The 22,146-nt window shown below is 46.8% G+C and overlaps 1 protein-coding gene across 1 annotated transcript in view; it reads right to left on the reverse strand.

The window, feature by feature from the left end:
* The window catches only part of LOC130869244 (uncharacterized protein C2orf78 homolog), a 48,219-nt gene extending 46,974 nt beyond the window's left edge, over positions 1-1,245 (reverse strand). Inside the window, exon 1 of the mRNA XM_057761258.1 lies at positions 1,017-1,245. Coding sequence (XP_057617241.1) covers positions 1,017-1,245 — 229 coding nt within the window. The remainder of the gene's footprint in view (positions 1-1,016) is intronic.
* Between the last annotated feature and the right edge of the window lie 20,901 nt (positions 1,246-22,146).

The raw sequence follows: 22,146 nt of genomic DNA on the forward strand, positions 1-22,146 counted from the left end.
GAGTGAGTACATACCATATTCATCTTTTTGGGTCTGGGTTACCTCACTCAGGATAGTGTTTTCTATTTCCATCCATCTGCATGCAAAATTCAAGATGTCATTGTTTTTTACTGCTGAGTAGTACTCTAATGCGTATATATTCTACACTTTCTTTATCCATTCTTCCATTGAGGGGCATCTAGGTTGTTTCCAGGTTCTGGCTATTACAAATAATGCTGCTATGAACATAGTTGAACAAATACTTTTGAAGTATGATAGGGCATCTCTTGGGTATATTCCGAAGAGTGGTGTTGCTGGATCCTGGAGTAGGTTGATCCTGAATTTCCTGAGAAACCGCCACACTGATTTCCAAAGTGGTGTCACAAGTTTGCATTCCCACCAGCAATGGATGAGTGTTCCCCTTATTCCACATCCTCTTCAGCAAAGGCTATCCTTAGTGTTTTTGATTTTAGCCATTCTGACAGTGTAAGATGGTATCTCAAAGTTGTTTTGATTTGCATTTCCCTGATCGCTAAGGAGGTTGAGCATGACCTTAAATGTCTTTTGGCCATTTGAACTTCTTCTGTTGAGAATTCTCTGTTCAGTTCAGTGCCCCATTTTTTAATTGGGTTAATTAGCATTTTAAAGTCTAGTTTCTTCAGTTCTTTATATATTTTCTCTTTTATAGGGATTCCAAGCTGGTATTTGCATTAAACCCAAGACCAGAGAGGATTTCCAGAATGCTAGAATCTGGGTTGGTGTCACTTGAGATGTTTTCTTCATATTTCATGTTCCACGGATGTTGCTGAGGTCTTCAATGGAGGGCCTCCTGTCTGAGGCAACTGTGAGCATTTGGTGAATTAGGTTTTCAAGTTGCCCCAAGACGTGAGCTTGGATGTCATAGGTCCCATTGATGATTATATTCCTCTTGGACTCTTTCAGGGTGCTTCCTCTGAAGGGGTGGTGCCCAGTGGTGATAAACAACCTCCCAGACTCCGCACACCTTCCTTCTTCCCATCATAGCCTTCTCTCAGTACCAGTTCTGGGGCTGTAACTCTTGGTCCCACAGCGCCCTTGTAGCACAGTGCCAGCTGTATACCTGGTGGCAAGGCCAAAGTCTCCCAGCTTCACATTGCCATCTGCATCTAGTAGGATATTTTGGGGCTTCAGGTCTCGATGGATGACGTCATGGTCATGGCAGTACTTGATGGCTGACACTTGCTGCCCGGATATTTTCTGCAACCTTTCGTCCTTTAGCCTGCCCATCCTTCATTAAAACTTGGACCTAGTTTCTTCCCAGGGCATATTATGTTATAAAATGAGAATGTATTTATTTTACTAGAACCCTGAGAAGGCAAATGATGTTAGGATGCTCTAGTATTTTGAGTATTGCTGTATGAAGATGCTTTTCTATGTTGTCTTCAACTTTTATGGGCACCATGAGTGCTGCCTGTGAGTCAATGATAGGCCAGTTTCACAGAGCCCAATGCACCTTGACCAATGGTTAATAGGACCTTTGTACTGGCTTTTCAGGCTAATCTTTTGGGATGGAGGTCATTGAGCTATGATGTGGGAAGGTCATTTGTCAATCTGTTGTTTCATTGGTTAATCAATAAAGAAAACTGCTTGATCTGATAGGTCAGAAAATTAGGTAGGTGGAGTAGGCAGAACAGAATGCTGGGAAGAAGGGAAGTGAGCCAGATGCCATGCCTCTCCTCTCTGGTCAGTCACGATGGAGCTCCAGCCCAAGACAGACGTATACTAGATTCTTCCTGGTAAGACACCACCTCTTGGTGCTACACAGATTATTAGATATGGGTTAGTCAAGATGTGAGAGTTAGCCAAGAAGAGGCTAGATATAATGGGCCAAGCATTGTTTAAAAGAATACAATTTGTGTGTTGTTATTTCGGGTATAAAACTAGCCGGTCACCGGGAGCTGGGAGGTGGGAAGCGGCCTGCAGCTCCTTACTACAAATGGTGCCCAACATGGATAACTGAATCCACAGAAAGCCTGAGAAAGCTTGGGAAAGAATAGAGAGAAAGAATAGAGCAAAGCATGCTTTCTAGGCAGCAATTATTGGGTCTGCTCTGCTTGCTAGAGGCAAGCAAGCAAGTGCTCTCATCTAAGAGAGGCTTCCTGACTGAGGTTTAGCTGCAAAACCCTGCAGCTCTTAAGAGGTCCTGCTATGAAACACTTAAATGGTGTTGATAAAAGCTGACTGCATGCTTATTTGTTTTCAGCCGTAGCAGTAAAAATAGTTGTGCTGTTTTAAAATGCTGGCGTTCTGATCCGTACTTCCAGGGCAAACTCTGACTCTTTCAGACAGGCAGGCCAACTGAGTGTGGTCTGTGAGCAGAATGCTGCAGCTTGCTTGCTAGCAAGGACCTTGAAACGCCACAGAGTTGTAGCAATAAAAATGGCTCCAGGGGTACCTCCTCCATGAGGCTGGAAAGCTAAGGAATGGGCTGGATCATCCAGCCACCAAAGCCATGGCTTTAATCCTACCCATATTGCTCAGTAATTTAAAGGCTCATGTGGTCAGAAAAAGAGAGAAAGATACAGTAAAGAGAGATTCAAAAACAAACAAAAAAACCCTTTAAATGATTTACAGTGTGTTAAAAATATATGCAGGCTAACTTAAAGTTCTTAAAGTAAAAAACAAAAAAAGGAAGAAAGAGAGTAGTTGGGTATGGTAGTACACACCCTTAATCCCAACACTTGGCAGGCAGAGGTAAATTGACCTCTGTGACTTCAAGGGGTAGAGGTAGATTGACCTCTGTGACTTCAAGGTGTGGTAGCACACGCCTTTAATCCCAATGCTTGGGAGGCAGAGACAGACAGATCCTGTGAGTTCAAGGTGTGGTAGCATACACCTTTAATCCCAGCACTTGGGTAGCAGAGGCAAGTGGATCTCTGTGAGTTCAAGGACAGCCTGGTCTACAGAGTTATTCCAGGACAAAGATATACAGAGAACGCATCTCAAAAAGTAAAAGTAAAAATAAACGAAATAGAGGTTAAAATAAAGCTGCACAAAGATGGAAAATACACAGCGAATCTTGATAATGTATGCTATTATGCTCTCTTTGAATTGTTTGAATGCTAAGGAATAGCAGATGCTAAAAGATATTTGTTTATAAATGCTGATGAACTAATCCAAGATAGACATTTTGAAAATACCTTGATTTTAAAATTTGGATCTAAGGACATGATGCTTTGCAAAGGAGTTTCTTCTTTTGTTTTCACAGAGGATGAGACCCTGTGGATTGCTTTTATCGCAATATGGTATGATAGACCACGCCCTCCTGAAAGGTTGCTGTGAACACCCTCAAAAATTTACTTCACTCAACTGCTGACTGAGATGAACCTGGCACACAGGTTACACCATAAAAGACCTGATTACAGTGCCCCCATACAGCAGGAAGCAGTTTGGAGAGAAAAAACTGCGCCCATGTTCCCAAATATTGTTTATAAATGTTCTTTTACATTTAAAGGGGGATATGATATAGATATGAATAATTTACATTGGTATGGATTTTAAGGTCAATTTTGTTATATGTATATGTATTTCTGATATTGGTTAAGGTATTGTGGTTGTATAGTTCATTTAAAAATGTAATGTATATAGGTTGTTAATGGATAATCATCAATAATCAAGATTGTAGTCATGTTAGTTAGATTTTCTAGATATATAGAGATATATTTCAGTTAGATTGCATTCTTCATATCTTTCAAGGACTACAGAATATTGCATTTTAAATGTTTTAATAAGTTAGGGCTTTTCATGACAACGGAACACATCTGCTCCTGGCAGCACCAATCTACTTCAAGAGGACGATGGGCATCGAAGAGGCTCCTTATGGAGTTTGATAGCCATTTGGGCAAGAAACTGCTCTTGCCTGGACTATTGCATAAACTGGACACAGAGAATCCGCAGAAAGAGGACTGCTAAACTTGCCTAAAGGTGAGATGATCTTTTGGGGTTCCTGATTCATGAAAGAGTCTGTGAGACATTCTGCAGGACACAGCAGATAGTGACTGAACTGCCTTTGAAATTTCCTGCTTCATGGAAATGTCTGCTGGAAACTATGGGCCTGTAGGCTGAAGATGGATGCCCCAACCATATAGAGGAACTTTGGGTGACTGTCCAGGCAGCGAGATGTCTCTGTCATTTCTAGAGTTTGAAAGTTGCTTATTTCTTGTTTGCTTAGGTAATATTGTATCTTTATGGAGTCTTTGATGGAGTTGAAGAATAGATAGTTTTAGTTATAGTTTTCCTTAGTTATGATAAAGATAAAATAGATGTAAATATTGTAATTCTTATTTGATAACTGTTTTGTTATATGTAATTTTACTATGTTAAAGTGAAAGCCTTTCCTTTTTGTTTAAACAGAAAAAGGGGAAATGATGTGGGAAGGTCATTTGTCAATCTGTTGTTTCATTGGTTAATCAATAAAGAAAACTGCTTGGTCTGATAGGTCAGAAAAATTAGGTAGGTGGAGTAGACAGAACAGAATGCTGGGAAGAAGGGAAGTGAGCCAGATGCCATGCCTCTCCTCTCTGGTCAGTCACGATGGAGCTCCAGCCTAAGATGGATCTAGGTTAGAATCTTTCCAGTAAGCCACCCCCTTGTGGTGCTACACACATTAATAGAAATGGGTAATCAAGATGTGAGAATTAGCCAGTAAGAGGCTAGAGCTAATGGGCCAAGCAGTGTTTATATGAATACAGTTTGTGTGTTGTTATTTCAGGACATAAGCTAGCTAGGTGGCTGGGAGCTCGGTGGCAGGAAAGCAGCCTACAGCTCCTCACTACAGAGCTAGGTGGTCACAGTGTTGGGACAGGCATCAAGAGATGCAGCCACCCATGAGTCATGTCTTCTGTATGTGATGCAAGGAGCCCCCGTAAACCTACTGATTGAATTAGATAGATTTGGGTACAATAACTTCTCCAGTCTGTTGTTAGTACCGGATCTTGGGTACTCTAATATTTTCCGGGACATTGAAGGTCTTGGTCACACATTACACTTGCAACATAGTGCCAGCTCTACCCCTGGAGGCAAGGCCAAAGTCTATGAGCTGCACATTGCCCTCTGTATCTAACAGGTTGTTTTGGGACCTCAGGTCTGGAGCGACAATGTCAAGGTCATTTTTGGCAGTGTTTGATGACTGACACACTCTGTCCAAGTGATTTTTGTGCCTTTTCCTCCTGCAGCCTGCCATCTTCAATTATCAGTTGGAACAGGTAACCTTGAAGGACAAGTTCTGTAATGAAATAAGAATGTTGGGGGCCTGGCGCAGAGCATGCGTCTGGGCTCCCACTCCCATATCTCAGGCCAGCTAGTGGACTTCCCTGCCCTTCCTTCTTGTCTTGGAACAGGCCTTTCACCTCTGTTCACCTCCTCTGCCCATCTCTAAGCTGCAGAGATCAACTGGGGGATGGAAAGCAAAGCCCAGATTGGCTAAGTTTTCTGGTCACGGAAACCACGAAGACTACAAAAAGGATCAGCAAATAGTGTCCCTGGTGACTCAGGATTGCAATAGGTCCCTGGTGCCCCAAAACTGCAGATGTTAAAGATAAAGAATAGACTGTAGTGTCTGAGACTTAAAGTGTAAAAAGCCACCATTTACCCCCTGGAAAAAGACACCCACATGGTTAATTCATGGGGTTCATCTTATCACCTGCTGAGGGTGCGAACATTTCAGCTGGGCATGGTGACAAACACCTTTTTACCCACAGCCACTTGAGAGGCTGATGAGGAAGGGTCTCTTGAGCCCAAGAATTCAAGACCAGCCTGGACATCACAATGGTACCCCATCCCAAAAAAGGAGGGAAATAGTCTTTGACGAAGTACACTTCCTTTGCCTCTTCTGTGTTTATTTCAGCCTCTTCAGACAATTTATGCAAAAGCTATGCATTTTTGGAGTGACAGAAGGGTGATGCATGGAAGGAAGATTGTGGTGGGGCATAGGGGTGGGTGGATGAATGTTTGCTTCCAAAATAAAAACACAGCAAAAGTTCCAACAGCCAGAAAACATCTTTGAAAATAAAAAGAAAATGTTTTCAGGTTTCCAGAACCTGGAAGAGGCGAATGACGTTGGGATGCTGTTGCATTTTGAGTGTCACCGTCTCTGACATGATGGACTAAAAGTGCTTCTCTATGTTGTCGACAACTATAAAAGCCACCGGGTTGCCTGAGAGGCAATGATAGGCCAGTTTCACAGAGCCAAGTGCACCTTGACCAATGTAAACAGAACCTAGTATTGCCTTTTAAGGCTTTTTGGGGGGTGGGGGAGTGGCAGGCCATGAGGGTAGGTGGTCACGGGCATTGAGAGGTGCAGCTGTCCTTCAGTCACCCCTTCTTTAAAGTGATTCTGCACCCACACTTCTGCAAGGAGCTTCAGTAAGCCTACTGATTGAGTGAGCTAGATTTGGGTAGACTCATCCCTTTAGTCTGCTGTTAGCACTGAACCTGGTGATATTTTCTGGGGCATAGAAGCTCTGGTCCCTCTTCGCTATTGCAGCTCATGCCAGCTCTACACTTGGTGGCTAAAACCAAAGCCTGCCAGTTTCACGTTGCCCTCTGCAATGAGCAGGATGTTTAGAGTTTCAAGTCTCAATGGGCAATGTCAAGGTCATGGCAGTATTGATGGCTGACAGTAGCTGCCTGGATATTTTCTTGGCTTTTCCTCCTGTTGCCTGCTCTCTTCCATTATCAGTTGGAAGAAGTTTCCTACTGGCCTGTATTCAGAAATAAAATAGTAATGTTTTGATGTTACTAGAACCTGGAAGAGGTGAATTATTTTAGAATGATTTATTTGAGTTTCGCCATTTCTGACACGATGGACTGAAAGTTCTTCTCTATGTTGTCTATGACTTTTATGGCCACCAGGGTCCCTGTAGGACAATGATAGGCCAGTTTTACAGAACCAAATGCACCTCGACCAACATTATAAAAAAATCTTTTATTGACTCTTAAGGTTCCTCTTTTGGGGGAGGCAGGACATAAAGCTACGCGGACACTGTGCTTCTCTGCACATAGGCTGTGGGGAAGCCTCAAACCAACAGCAATTCGAGTAGGTAGCTAGTAAGGAGTCCCACAGGCACTGAGATCACCTCTCCGGTCTCTAGAGACAGAAATGCAGTCCAGCCTACAGCCTTATATACAGGACATGCTTTCTCCCTTCACAGTGGCAGTTTGTGAGGTCAGAGCAGGAGATGGACCAATCACAGCAGGCTATAGCCTACAGAGACCTGTCCCCTTCTTATGAAAATACCAGTGTCCGCTAGCTTCTGCTTCATTGAATCAAAGAGATGACAGATATTTCCTCATTTAGAAATTACAGCTAGAACACTGTTTAGTGGCCTTTATAGCTGGATCCTGAGTCCCCCAAACCATTTCTAACCTTTTGAGGTTGAGGTACATTTTGATCATGTGACCTACAAAGAGACAAAGTTGCACTTACAGTCTTTCATTCTTGGGACCAGGGGGAATAACGGCAGAAAGATACATAGCATGGGGAACTTTCGGTCACTCTCCAGCCTGAACCTGTCAGTTCTGTTTGTGGTCCAAGGGCTTGCTTCCAGGGTGGATTAAAGGGCACTTTAAGCGTGAATGCTCAGAAAGTGAGAGGAGGTGACCTGGGTTCTCTTGGGCATGGAGTTACTCTCCTCCAGGGGAGGCAGTGATGGTTGGAGGGAGGAACTTTAGGCTTTTGCCATACATATTCACTTCAAGGAGTTCAGGGAAACCACTGTGTAGATTTGATCCTCACATATAGGAGATCTGGATTTCTCCCTTCTTGTCCTGGGTGCTGATTGGCCTTATGACCAGTGAACAGGGACTCTCAGGACAGCAGCCTCTCGCCTGCTTCTCAAGCTATCTCCAGTCATTCCTATCTCAAAAAGTCAGACTCTCGAAAGAAAAAATTACAGATATTGAAGTGACCCTGTTCCCAAGCTTAAGTCATAGGATTGTCATCCACTTGTCATAGCTGATGGAAACAACGGCTGAACACCTGATTTCATTACAGAATCTGAGCATCCTGTTAGATGCTCTCCACAACACCAAGGTTATAGATAGTTGTCTGGAGACAAAGTGTAGAGCCAGGTGTACACTACCAGGGTCCTAGGGAAATGCAAATGGAGAGTAATTGATGCAGCTGATCAAAGGGGCCAGTCTGCTGTGGAACAAAGAGACCCAGAAACCTCATTTGTTACGTGATCTCTGTCAAGTCACTTAATGGAACCTCAACTCCTTAATATGTAAGTTCCTAGTCAGAATGCTTGCTCTGCCTCCTCTTGAAGGCTGCAGGTGGAGGATGCCAGATAGATAATTATATATTACTCTTTAATATAAAAGCCTGTGAGGTGTGTCCGAGTACCCGTGTCCGTATTACAACCCAGAGGTCCAAGTGCTCAGCTCACCCAGACTGAGCCCATTTACTACATGTCATCCAGCTCTCCCACTTGTCCCTCCAGGGCTGACCGACAGCATTTTAGGGCAGGGGTCCCTGTTCTTATCTTCAGAGTGTGACCCCAGTTTCCTGCATGTTCTCTCCCTTGCACTACTGGGGGCTCAGCCTGAACCCAGTCTTAAAGAGTCCCCAGGAACGCATCTCACTACTATTGTACTCATGTCCTCAACTATACAATAACCCTTGACCTGGTATCATCCCTGTGGGTGCCTATAGCAGTCTTACCAGCCTGCCCATGCTGGACAGCTTGATCTGGGTATCATCCCTGTGGGTGCTTATGGCAGTCCTGTTAGCCTGCCCATGCGGACAGCTTGACCTGGGTATCATCCCTGTGGGTGCCTATAGCAGTCCTACCATCCTGCCCATGCTGGACAGCTTGACACTCCACAGCTCTAGAGAGGCCAGTCTAAAGGACAGGCCTTGACAACTTTGCTGAGCCTTAAGAGTTTTTCCAAATCTTAGGTTCCCAGTGATATATGAAGACTAACTTCAGAATTCCTCAAGGGTCTTTCCAGAGCAGTTGGACCCCCAAGGATTTAACAAAAGGACTACATCACTCCAACATCATCACTGGGATGTCCCAGTAGATAAAGAGAAACACCTTGATCCCACCAAGGTAAAGAATCCGGAAAGTGAAGAAGAGCTTAGCAGAGTGTCCCTTTGCTGTGTACTATTGGAGGCAGCAGTCTGGCAAAGTACGTGCCTAGGCATGAAACCGAGCATTGATCTCTAGAGACATAAAGGCAAATAACATTCACCTACAGGATAGAGGAAAAATGAAATGTGCGACTCTGGAGACTAGGCTTGTGACCAAGAGAAGCTGGGGACATTCTAGGTACATTATCCTTCTAGGAGAGAGAGGGAGAGGGAGAAAGAGGAATATGTGGTTTTGAACATATGATGAACCCAAGGTGGCCATCCCAGCTCATTGCTTTCTTGTTACCTTCTTGCTTCAGGGGCAATGGCCTCTATTTAAAGGGACCACTTTTTAAAAGTTGCAGGACATCCTCTAAGGATGTTCAAAATCTTTCATTCTCATCTCCTCCCAAGTGGGAAGCATCCTTCACTGATGTTTAAACCTTCAGTGGAACTTATGATGAGGCACCAGCATCTGATGAGTGGTAAGAGATGCTCTCTGGGCTTTCGCCTTGAGGCAGCAACTAGGCAAGCACCACATCCCAATCATCTTGATTGATATGGTTACAAATTCACGGGGCCCAAGCATCTTGATGAAATAGGGAGTTTCAAAATCCATGGCTGTGTTTCTTGCTGCTCCACCACACACACTAAGGTTTTATTTCAAAAGAGTTGCTAACTCGGAGATATGGGAGAAATATCACCAATGTGGTGTGTGGATATGGTGACAGGCATCTCGAGAAAGCCCAGGTTCCTGGGTGAAAGGAGCCATATAGAAATCCCCAGGCTCCCTCTCTTGTCTAGCACCCCACTCTTCCTGTGTATACTAGCTAGAGTCTAGATGAGCAATGAGATCCTCAGACAATAGAGGTGTCCTTGCTCCTTGCAGTTCATCTTTCTGCTTCCATGGGAGCCTAAGTCTAAGCTCTGCCCTCTAACCACAAAGACCACCCACTAGAGGTTGTAGGAGAGCTGACTCCATCTACTGGACAGTAGAAGAGTCATGATTTGGAGAGCCAGGCTCCCTCTCCAGGACAGTTTTAGCTGTTCCTTCTTCAGTCAGCTGCACTACGGGAGCTAGGATTCCCTGAGCCCCATAGACGCCATGGTGGGGTCCTGCTCTCAGGCGTTTGTAAAGTATGGTGTGCTGAGGGGAGACAAAGAGGGACGAGCGTGCCGAGTGTGACAGGGACTTCTTTGTAAGTAGTCACTATTGGTGCACACGCCAGGCAGAAGTGATGGAGGGAGCCGTTCCCTGGGGACATTGCATGTGGCTGGAAGCTATTAGGGGACTCCTGGAGAAGATGGAGTGAGACAGAGAAGCTGGGGAGCAGTGAATTCCATTGCAGAAGAGCAATGCCAGACATGGCTTGGGGGTGGTTGGGAGGGCTTAGATCTGGGGAAAGCAGGAGCTATCAGGAGGGCTCTGAGGTGTCTGGATGAGTTGAGCTACCCCCTTCAGTGAGCAGAGCCTTGCAGTCGAGCATAGTGTAGAGGGACATGGAGGAGACCACAGGGTGTCTATGTCTCGGTATCTGTGTGCGTCATTCCTGAGGACATTGTGGGATGTGGTAACAGTAGATACAAAGGCAAGGCTGGGGTCCTACCCCATGGACATGTGGCCCAGGCTGAGATTAATGCGGGCATGGTGCCCATCCTGCCCTCCACATGTCGCTCTGAGGTATGATCTTCTTCAGTGTCTGGATGGCAGCCTCTACTGTAAGAAAGTTTTGGCTTTGAGGATCCGTGTGGTTTGAGGAGAACAGCAGTTCCATTTTAAATAACAGTACGGGACAGGCATGTCTCTAGCCTCCTGATTCAGCTTTGCAGACAGCCTTATGGAAGAGGACAGATGACTCCCAGATCTGTTTCTTATCCCTCCCCCAGGGCATAATCAGTGACTTTCAACCACTATAGTGAAATGAACAATGGGCAGGTCAACTGCAGCCTCTGTCCTTCCTGCCTCTTGACTGTCCAGCTAGGGGGAGAAACAGGCTGAGGCCTGGGGTACCGACTCTTCTTTCTGCCTCGACTCCACCTACAGCTGGAAGAGTCTAATCTTGCCTGCGTCCCTACCCAACTCCCTCAGAACCACAATGTTCTGAGACTCCATGCTGTCTTCTTAAGATGCCAGGGCCACATGAAGCCCGCAGGCAGCTGCTCTGAACATCTTAGGAGAGCCTGCTTGAGGGGACCACCACCCTGCTGTGCAGAATGTCTGAATGTTTTACTCCTGCCCATCTGAAACAGTGTTTCCTTTGAACACAGAGCCTGCTTCCCTTCGACTGTTTCTCATGTGCCCCTGATGGCTGGAGACAGTTGGTTTGTGTTTTGAGCTCTTAGAAACCCCATGAGGAAGCCTGGTGATGTTTGTACACACCTTGAATCCCAGCACTTCAGAGGCAGAGACAGGTGTATCTCTAAATTGGAGTCCCGGTGTACAGAGCAAGTTCTAGGACGTCTAGGGATACACAGAGAAACCTTGACTTGAGACCTAGTCTAAAAACAAACAAACAAACAAACAAACAAACAAACAAACAAACAAACAAACAAACGTGATGAGCAGATACAGGCCCCCTATCTGAGGACTACATCTCCAGAAGTGGGCTACGTAACGTAAGTTAAACTCCAGTTTGTGGCAGTTAGGGCCTGCCCATCCCCCAAAGTTCTAGCTACCAACCACCTTTCTCAAAAGGGGCATGTCTCTCAGCCTCTGTTTCATCTTCATTCTCTGCCACCAAAGCATCGCCTGCCTCTGAGCAGGACCAATGGACAAAGTACATGTCTGTCCTAGGTTACTTTGTATCGATGTGACACACATCACCACCAAAAGCAACTTGGATGGATAAGGTTTATTTAGTCCATACATCCTAATCATTTACTGTAACACGAATTCTAATAGGTCTTAATAATAAAAACCCAGAGTCAGATACAGGGGTTAATGCTGAGTATCAGGGAAGCAAAGCAGCCAACCACTAGAGAGTCCTTATGCTCAGAAGGTGGGGTGCATTCCCCACCTTAGACTGCATTCCAGACTGCATCTGTCTCCACCAAACCTCAGATTGTAGTGAGCTCTCATCTCCCAACTCCTTATATGTCTCTCTCTGTCCAGCCATATCCCTTCCTGTCTCTGCCTCTGTAGTGCTGGGATTAAAGGCATGGGTCTCCCAAGTACTGAGAATAAAGGTGTGAGTCACCATGCCTGGTATCTAGTGGTTTAGCTTTCTACTCTGATCTTCAGGAAGCTTTATTTGTTAAAAAATAGATACAAAATATCGCTGCAATTTACCATCAGGAAGAGAAGTCAAGGCAGGAGCTCAAGCAGGGCGGGAACCTGGAGGCAGAAAATGACATGGAGGCTGTGGAGGAGCTCCTGACAATCTTGTTTTCACAGGCCTTCTGAGCCAGCTCTATACCGCCCAGGGCATCCTGCCCACTGCCGTCACAACCCGCAGAGGGCTACCTGTAACTGTTACAGCTCAGGTGGAAAGCTATCCTGGCTCAGGAGCCAAGAAACCACCTGTGTCACACACTACAGAAAACCTCACACTGGAGATTGACTATTGGGTGGGAAAAAGCCAGGAGGGAGGCTGCCCCTGCTGTGGGGAGAAGAAGCAGAGAACTGAAGAGAAGGCAGCATCAATGCAGTTTTTCCTGGGGGTGAGAGCACGGTTTTCCAGGGTGACCTGGGATTGTAGTGTTACTGTAGCCTGATCTTGAAGTTCAGGGATTTTGTGCTCAGGCTTGGTGTTTTGTTAGTCTTTTTTTTCTCTTAATCCAAGTCTGGGACTTGGAGTCAATTCAGGGTCAGGGTGTTCTTTCCGTGACCCCTTTACCCTACGCCACCATCCTTGTATATCATTCATTAATAAAGAAAATGCCCCCACACTTCCCCACAGGCAATCTGATGGAGGCGCTCTCTCAGTTGAGGTCCTCTCTTTTCAGATGCCTCCTGCTGTGTAAAGTTGACAAGTGACTGTCACATACAGCACCACAGAAACAGAAGGATCAATGTTAGATCCAGGGGAAGGGACCCCAGAGGTGTCCAGGTAGAATGCCTAAGTGTCAGGAAGCAGCTGGCAGCTGCTGGGTAGCTTGACTGACCTATCTGCAGCAGAACTGAGGACCTGGAGGGCTGCCTGCTGGGGCTCAGCAGTGGACTGTGTGGAGACTGTGCTCTGTCTGGCACAGATCTGAGAGAAGTTGATGGCACTGACCTGCCTGCTAGAGATGGCTGGAGGCCGAGACCGACCCTGACTGCTACTCCCTCCTGTCAGAGAGATGGTTCCCGTCCTGCTTTTATGTAAGGAGCAAGGAAGCCTTGAATGAGTAAAGTCCTGAGGATTTGTATATTTTGACATGGACATGGGTCTTTTAGGACTCAGAGACCAACTGTCTCATCATAAACGGGCAAAGCCATCACCCATATGTGCCAAGCTCAAGAGGAATTGCTAATCTTTTCTCAGAAGTCAAGCATGACTATGAGAGCTTGACCAGTGTGTGCAGTCTAGCGATTGTAGTGTCCTCGTTTGGGTGTGACAGCCTGAGTCTGCTCGTGTACAGAGACCTCCGATCCAGTCTAGCTGGCCTCCCTCTGTGCTGCACCTAAGAAACAGCCTGAGGATCTCAGTAGTCAGAGGCCTCGTTAGAGAACCAGGCTGATCCCAACTTCCTGTTCATGTCTCTGTGTGTCTGTCCATCCCCTCACCAGCACAGGATCCAAGCTGTGAGGGACGTGACACTCTGGACATATCCCAAGGCACACATGTGGTGGTCAGAGGAAACATTTGGAGGTAAGTTCTCTCCTTCCTTGTTGAGCCAAGTCTATTGATTCTTTTGGGGCCGCGTATCTCAGTCTGTCCGGCCTGCGAGCTTGCAGGCTGTTCCATCTCGCCCTCCCATTCTGCTATAGGGATCACACATGCGACCCCCCGAAAGATTTTCTACTTGGGATCTCGGGTTGTAAAATATGCACTTAGGTTTGGGCAACCATCCTGTTTATATCCTGTTCTCTTTTTAACCTAGAGATATTTTTAAATAAGAGTATTACAGTTTTGGTTCTTTTTTCAAACCAATTTTAAAAAAAGGGCTTCATTAAGGTAGTGTCTGTGCATGTGTGTATACCTTCGCAGGCACCATTACATTCGCTCTTTCTGTCCTCTTCTGCCTGTTCCATTCACTGCTCCTGACCTGTGTGGGTTTCCTTCCATCCCTAAGTATTTCCTCGTTTTGAATTTATGTCTTATTTATTAATACTATGCCTCCTGCTTCTTTTCCAAAACATCTCTTTTCTTCCTCTCCTACACTGGCCCACTCTTGCTTTCTTGTCCTTAGACACACACACACACACACACACACAATCAAATACTCAGGCTCACTCAGGCATGTACACACAGACACACACACACACGACACTCACACAGAAAGGCGCACAGTATATATAAACCACATTTAGCTTCTCCTTATTAGAGAAAACCTGGCATTTGTCTCTGAGTCTGGTTTATTTAATTCACTTTAACATAATGTTCTCCTCCTGCGTATCTCATTGTCCTCTGCAGGTACCGATGTGTTCTGTTCCTGATTTCTTGTCCCCGTTCATGTGTTGGTGGACATCTGACATCCTGGCTGGTTCCTTTTCTGAGCCATTGGGAACAGCTATTGTGAAGAGTTCAACAATGAACCTGGCTGTGTAAGCGTCCCTGCCGTACATTGCTGGGTTAGACAGTGTCCTATTTTAGTTGTTATGAGGAACTTCCTGCTGGCAGTCACGGAGGCTGCCCAGGTTCAGTTCCCACTAGCAGTGTGTAAGCATCCGTGCTTCTCCACACCTTGCCCAGCGCCTGTCGGCCTCCGTTTCCTCGGTACTAGCCATTGTGACTGGGGTGAGAGGTGACTTCCAAACACTCTTTATTCCCTGTCACGGATGGGGAGTATGGTGAACACTTGTTTAAGTTTTTGTCTCTTCCTCTGAGGACTATCTCCTCAGTTCACTGTCCTCTTCATGGGTTAGATGAAGTGGTCTCTGCCGTGTCATTTGCAGCTTTCCATGCATTGGGAGTGTCAATCAGCTCTAGAGCTGACACCTTTCTGGATTTGTTTTTTTGCCTGTTCAACAGGTGACCCTTTAGCGTGGTCACTTTCCCCTTGTTGTACGGAAGCTTTTAGTTTCCCATAAGCCTGCTTGTGAATTCCTGGGGTTATTTCCTACATTATGTGGTACAGTGTGCTCTGACTCTGTAGCACTTCAGCTCTCATCCTTGTGGCTTTGATTCATCTGGAATGATCCCGTGTAGGGTGAGACGGCTTTCAGTCTCCTCCATGCTGATCTCCATTTGTTGACAAAGCTGTTCCTTTCCCACAGATTTACACACCAACTTTATATAGATTTAGGTGACTCCTGCTATGTGGGTTTATTTTTAGTCCTCCATTCTATTCCAGTGACCTGCATGTCTGTTCCTCTGCCACTACTACACCCTTCTCGATTTTATGGATGTGCAGTATTGGGATCCCGCCAGTGTTTACTGCTCCTCCTCCTCCTAGTCCTCTTCATCCCTCCCTCCCTCCCTCCCTCTCTCCCTCCGTCCCTCCCTCTCTCCCTCTGTCCCTCCCTTCCTCCCTCTCTCTCTCCTTTCTTCTTCCTTCATTCTTCACCTCTTCCTCTGCTCCTCTTCCCCCCCCCCCCCCCTCTCTCTCTCTCTCTCTCTTTCTCTCTCTTTTGATGCAGGGTGTCAATGTAAAGCTCTGGTTGTCACGAAACTCATTCTGTAGACCAGGCTGTCCTCAAATTCAAGAATGCGCCACCTGCTCTGCCTCCCAAGTACTGGGATGAATGGCCTGTGCCAACACTCCTGACAGAATAGTGATACTTTGTGTTTTAATAAATAAAGCTTCCCTTAAGATCTGAGTGCAGAGCTAAGTCACTAGAGGCCAGGGAGTGGTGGCACACAGCTTTGATCCCAGGACTCAAGGCCACTCTGGGCTACACAAGATTGAATCTGTCTAAAAAGGGAAATAGAACTCAGTGCCTTTAATCCCAGCACTAGGGAGGTGGAGTCAGGAGTGACAAGGCTGGGTGGAGAAGGTATATAAGGCAGGAGGAGACAGGAGCATTGCAGTCTACAGTCACTCTGAGGACTGTATCACCTTTTGTTTGTCTGAGTCTTGTGGAGGTAAGAGGTCTCTAGTGGCTTGGCTGCTTTGCTTTTCTGATCTCGAGGCAAACCTCATTTATTAAAAGACAAGTAAGATATCCTACACGGCAGGACGGTTCTCTGCTTTAGCACTACTCTGGTTCTTCCCATATGTTGTTGGACTCCAGCGTCCAAACACCGAGGAGGAGTCGCCCCCAGAGACGATCTCACACACCACAGCCGATGCAAAAGCATGAGGATTTTATTAATTCTGTCATGACACGGTCCCCCAGCATTCGGGAAGCCGAGGGACCCCGAATAGGTGGCACAGTCTACTTTTAAAGGGGCCACAGAAGCAACAGGGGTTGTTCTTTGACTATTTTGATTGGCTTATTTGAAAGGGCTATTACCAATAATTGACTGGAGAGCTGTTGCCAGATCAGGTGAGGTAAGAGGTCATTTTGACCCCGTTTCCCAGGGGACCGAACCAAAACACACGTATATGGGTAATTGTTCAGGAACTGAGTACGTGCGAGTGTAGCTGTTAGGTCTTTGGTTCCTAGGGGAGGAGGGGAAGCACTATGGCACGGAGGTTGAGAGGATTCAGAATTGTCAAAATGGCTTCAGAATTGTCTTAAAGTCTTACATTCCCTCCTCTTATTTGGTCAAATATCTCAATCTTGAGATATTAGTAAATTTGGGGGACTAATTGGATCTGTACACAGAAATTAGCAAACCAGTGTTGTAGGCCCATCATAGATCAATAGAAGGCAACAGGTCCTGTCGTCGTGGGACTTAGGAGAGTTAGATTTGTCCCCAATTACAGGACGTATGAGAGGTGATATTGTTGAAACTGCCAATTGAGGCTATTTCCTCATACTAGGAAGGTCCTGCTGACAGGCATAGCCAGCAAGATTGTGTCAAGCTGGGGTCAGTACTATTTAGCAAAGAAAAGGTTCCCACTATCAGATTAAACAGTTGCTGGCCTGTATTAGAGCTTGCCAGCAGTGAAGCAGGGGTTGCAGAAGGGTTCTTAGGACTAGGAGTGGGGCCCAGGGCCCTGGCAAGGGGGGCGACCTCAGCAGGGGCTAGCTGGCCCTGGTCAGGTAATACCGGGTTGGGCACTAGTACTATGGCCATTGGAGGTGTTACAGCAACTCACAGGGTGAACAGAATCCCTATGTCTTTTTCTTCCTGGATCATACAACCATAAACCCCAAGTATTGCCTGTCCTCTGTGAAAGTGATTGTGATTTCAGATTTTTTTCTGGTGTGATACAGGTGAAAGAGACTAAGTTCTTTTTGTTAACCCTCAACCAGGAGACATTGACATTAGTTTTACATCCTCAGGCAGCACAATAAAATACTTTAGGCCCCCCATACTGCAGAGTTTGTTTTTCACCCCCGGACAAATATATCATTTAGAATATTTGCATACAGGATAAAAGTTTCCAGGGGTTTGCTTAGTATCCTCCCAAGAGGCTTTTGCTAAAACACACAGGTCAAAACTTAGCTGAGGGAACCAGGTATTTAGGGGATGAACTCCTTAAGGCTCGCCCAATATCAAAGTTAGTCCAGGTCCAGGTTAAGTCCTGAGGTATAAACATCAGGGCAAAGATCAGCAAGCCTGGCAGAATCAGGCCTCCTTGAGAGGATTTTGGGTATGCTGAAGCTTTCATTTGGAAGGTCTTGGGTCGTCCTGTGGAGGTGCAGGCTTCACGTGAGACACATGGATCCAGGCTGCAATGCCGTCCACTTTGAGGGCAGTAGGTGTAGGGTCCCTTCCAGCGAGGTTTAAGGTTCTGGGACCAGTGTCTCCGAACGTACACAGAATTGCGCCAACCTGGAACAGATGTGAGATTTCCGGGTGCCCGGGCTGGTGTTGGGAGGTGCCGACAGAGAAACAGGGAGAGTAGCTTAGTCCAGCGGGCAGCAGCAGGGATAGCTAGGGCCCCTTTAGGGAGGGTCTAGTCCAGCCGGCAGCAGCAGGCTCTGGTCAGCTAAATACCATTTCATGTCCCAAGTCCTTCCGGACACCCATGGAGACAGTCCCGCCTCGCCCCTGGGAAACAAATGGGGGAGATTTCACAGGTCCCTGTGCTCCACATGGAGCATTGTAAGTGGCATCTATGTTCTGGACCCCCATGCCCAAATATCTTCTCCAGGGGAAAATCTTCTGCCAGCCTTCAGGGGCAGCTGTGGGGGATAGGTATCTTGGATATCCCAGGAGGCTAGCCCTGCCACTAGTTGACAGAAATCAGGGGTGAGGGCAGGGGTATCAAAGCAAGGGCTTGAGGAGGCGTGGATTGCAGGTTTGAGCGGGCAGCTGCTGTTCTGGCTGTGGGGTGCTGCAGCTTTCCTCATGTCCCTCCGGATACACCCCAGGTGTCAATTCTGGAACGATTGCGAGATTTCCAGGTGTCAGGGTGGCCAGGGGTCTCTATGCCTGGGCTCAGAAATCTGGAGAGCCTTCAACCGCGCCTGCAGATCGGGTTTGTGAGCAAATGGGTCATGAGGGGCCTTAGGAAACCAAGTGGGGGAGGTCCCCTATATTGGATCTCATAGGGGGTTAGTCCAAGCTGAGATGGGGTGTTTTGCACACAGAACAGGGCTAGGGGAAGAAGCTGTACCCAGTCTCTAGTGCCAGATTCCAAAGGCCAATCTGGTTTTATTTATCCTTTTTACCTGTCCTGAACTCTGGGATCTGTATGTACAATGTAAATTTCCCCAGTCTTACCTATGCCCTGACTTTTCTGAGCAACAAGGCAGTTTTATCATCAACCTCAATTACCTTGAGCAGGCCAAACCTTGAGAAGATTTCTTCTTTGATCTTTTTAGTCCAGCGTGCGCCACCAAAACCGGCTCTGCTTGGGCATTGCTGTACCCCAAGCTTCCCACAGCTGCGGTCTGGGAGCTGGGGGCAGTTGTTCTCTGTGAAACTTGCAAGCAGCTCGGGAAGGCTGTTTGGAATTGGGCTCCAGCATCTCCAGGGCCCTCCTTGCTTCAGTCAGTCGCTACCTGCCGGGGCAGGTGGCTGTAAGCAGAGTTCCCAGGCTTGGGCTGTGACCAAGGCAGCAGGAAGGAGGATTCAGCTGGCAGTGGCTGCAAAGTCTTTCTCAGCAAGGTGGACATGGTAAAGGCAGAGAGCAGCCTGATATTCTTTTTTTTTTTTTTTGGTTTTTCGAGACAGGGTTTCTCTGTGGTTTTGGAGCCTGTCCTGGAACTAGCTCTTGTAGACCAGGCTGGTCTCGAACTCACAGAGATCCGCCTGCCTCTGCCTCCCGAGTGCTGGGATTAAAGGCGTGCGCCACCACCGCCCGGCTCAGCCTGATATTCTTTACAGCCCTGGAGAACAGTAGTCAAAGTCTCCAACAGGTCTTTTGTTAATAAAAGCGTGGGACATTCAGTCCTTGTGTCCATGGTCAAATGCTTTAGACATAGCGAGGGGGAACTCTTCCCCTTTTCCCCCATACACCCCAGAATTGGACACCTGGGTGCACAGCGTAAGCAAGGGGGGAATTTCAGTACTGTCGCTGTGGCTGCCTTTCAGGTGGGCAGAGCGCTGCTTCAGTAGCCAGATGTGCTAGGCGCCATTCTCCCGCTTCTGCTCAGCAGCTGCTTTGGGAAGTGTCTCGAGCCCAAAGTCCTGTAGGGCCATTCCTCCTCACTGAAGTCCACATTTGGCCACTCAGGGGCTGCTCTGTCTGAGGTGCGCAGTCTCTGCAGCTGTCGTCTTCTGTTGCCTCCCTATCTGTCTAATTTTTTTCCTTTACTAAGTCCTGGAGGGAGCATCTCTGCAGTCCCTCCAATCTCTGCAACTTGCTGTCTGATATTGACTGGCCTATAAAAGACATCACTACACAGGCTTGGCGATCTGCTGCCGTGGGATCAAAATGGGTGTACATCCTGTACCCCTCCCATAGTCTTTCTAAAAATCCTGTAGGAGTACTATCAGACCTTTGTACTATTGCTCTTACCTTAGCCAAATTAGCAAATTAGTGGGGTGCTTTGCAATCCCCCCTTTTTTTAGACCCGCCAATTGGACTCTGGCAATAAAGATGGAGCTGCTCCCTACCAGCTGGAGTATTGAAGTCCAATCCTCTATCTTGTCCAGTGATTGGGTTGGCTTGCTGTCAGCTCCTGGGACATTCTTTTGAGCTTCAAAGAGAACTCACTGCTTTTCCTCTGTGGTTAGGAGCACCTGTAAGAGCTGCTGGCAATCACCCAAGTGGGCTGATGGGTAACCAGAACAGATTCTGTAAGCCCGGTCACAGCCTGAGGGTCCCGAGAAAAGGAAGGGTTACAAGTAAAGATTAGAGGCAGAAAAAGGCAGTATTGTAATTGGCCTACTACTGAGCAAAGCGGAAATGCTTGGGAAGTCACTCTTTCCCTAGCGGATGTCCCTGCCCTGTCCCAGCGTAGATGCTGAGTACTGAAGTTTTCAGGGCTAGGGTCCGACCAGCGAGGCTCCTCAGGAACCAAGTGCTTCCTCTGGGGGAGGAGGAGGGAGAAGTCTGCCATGCTCGGCTGGAGATCAGGAAGAACCAGAGGTGCCTGGATTCTGGGTTTCTTTTGCTCCTGTACAGGGAAGAGAGAAGACAAAGGGGCTGCTTTCGGAATCAGGGGAACTAATGATGGCCGGGGGCCCGGTGCCAGGTTCTGAATTCCTGCAGGTGGATTTTAACAAAGACAAACTGACATACAAAAACAAAAATACAAAGAGACAGACATAAACTCAAAACCAAAAGCTGGTGCTCTCACCACTACCCTGATGTAGAACTGAAAATACACAAGAACAAAAAGACAGACATAGCAGAAGCCGCGCGGTAGCAGATCCAAAAATACAAATGGAGAATCACGTCTCCCCTGGAGATTAGGGCGACCTGGTCGCCCCTCCCTCCCACAAATGCCCATGAAACATCTTTCAGGGCTAGGGCAAGGGATCTCAGGACGCGTCTGCCTCCTCCCTTAGCCCCGTTTCAATACAGACCTTGCGCAAGTACAATTCTCAGACTACTGATTCACAGTTACACAGAAACAGAAACACAATACACAAACAGACAGACACAAAAATGAACTCGTTTCTTTATACCTCCAACTGGGCCTAGAGTGTGTCTGGGAGCGACTAGATTCCTGGTCAGGGAACCAAATGTTGGACTCCAGCGTCCAAACACCGAGGAGGAGTCGCCCCCAGAGACCATCTCACACACCACAGCCAATGCAAAAGCATGAGGATTTTATTAATTTTGTCATGACAGGGTCCCCCAGCATTCAGGAAGCCGAGGGACCCCGAATAGCTGGTGCAGTCTACTTTTAAAGGGGCCACAGAAGCAAGGGGGGTTGTTCTTTGACTATTTTGATTGGCTTATTTGAAAGGGCTATTACCAATAATTGACTGGAGAGATGTTGCCAGATCAGGTGAGGTAAGAGGTCATTTTGATCCCGTTTCCCAGGGGACTGAACCAAAACATACGTATATGGGTAATTGTTCAGGAACTGAGTACGTGCGAGTGTAGCTGTCAGGTCCTTGGTTCCCAGGGGAAGCACTATGGCACGGAGGTTGAGAGGATTCAGAATTGTCAAAATGGCTTCAGAATTGTCTTAAAGTCTTACAATGTAGGAAGATTTTCTCCCTCGGTCTGTGAAGAACGTGGCTGGAGTCAGAGTGCAGATTGAGTTTTATCAGCTGATCACTTTCAGCAATAGAGCCACATGCTCAAGAGGTCTTTCCATCCTCCAGAACCTTCTTCAGGTTCCACAGTGTCCGAATGTTTTCTTTATCTATGCCCTTTTTCTCTCCATGGTTAGACTTATTTGTAGTTTTCCTTCTGTATAAATTGTGAGTAGGATTGGATTTCCTGGTTTCTTTCCCAATAAATCTGGGATTGACTTGTAGAAACAGAAGAATATGAGGATTAGACATATA

This window comes from Chionomys nivalis, chromosome 2, assembly GCF_950005125.1.
Source record: "Chionomys nivalis chromosome 2, mChiNiv1.1, whole genome shotgun sequence".
NCBI lineage: Eukaryota > Metazoa > Chordata > Mammalia > Rodentia > Cricetidae > Chionomys > Chionomys nivalis.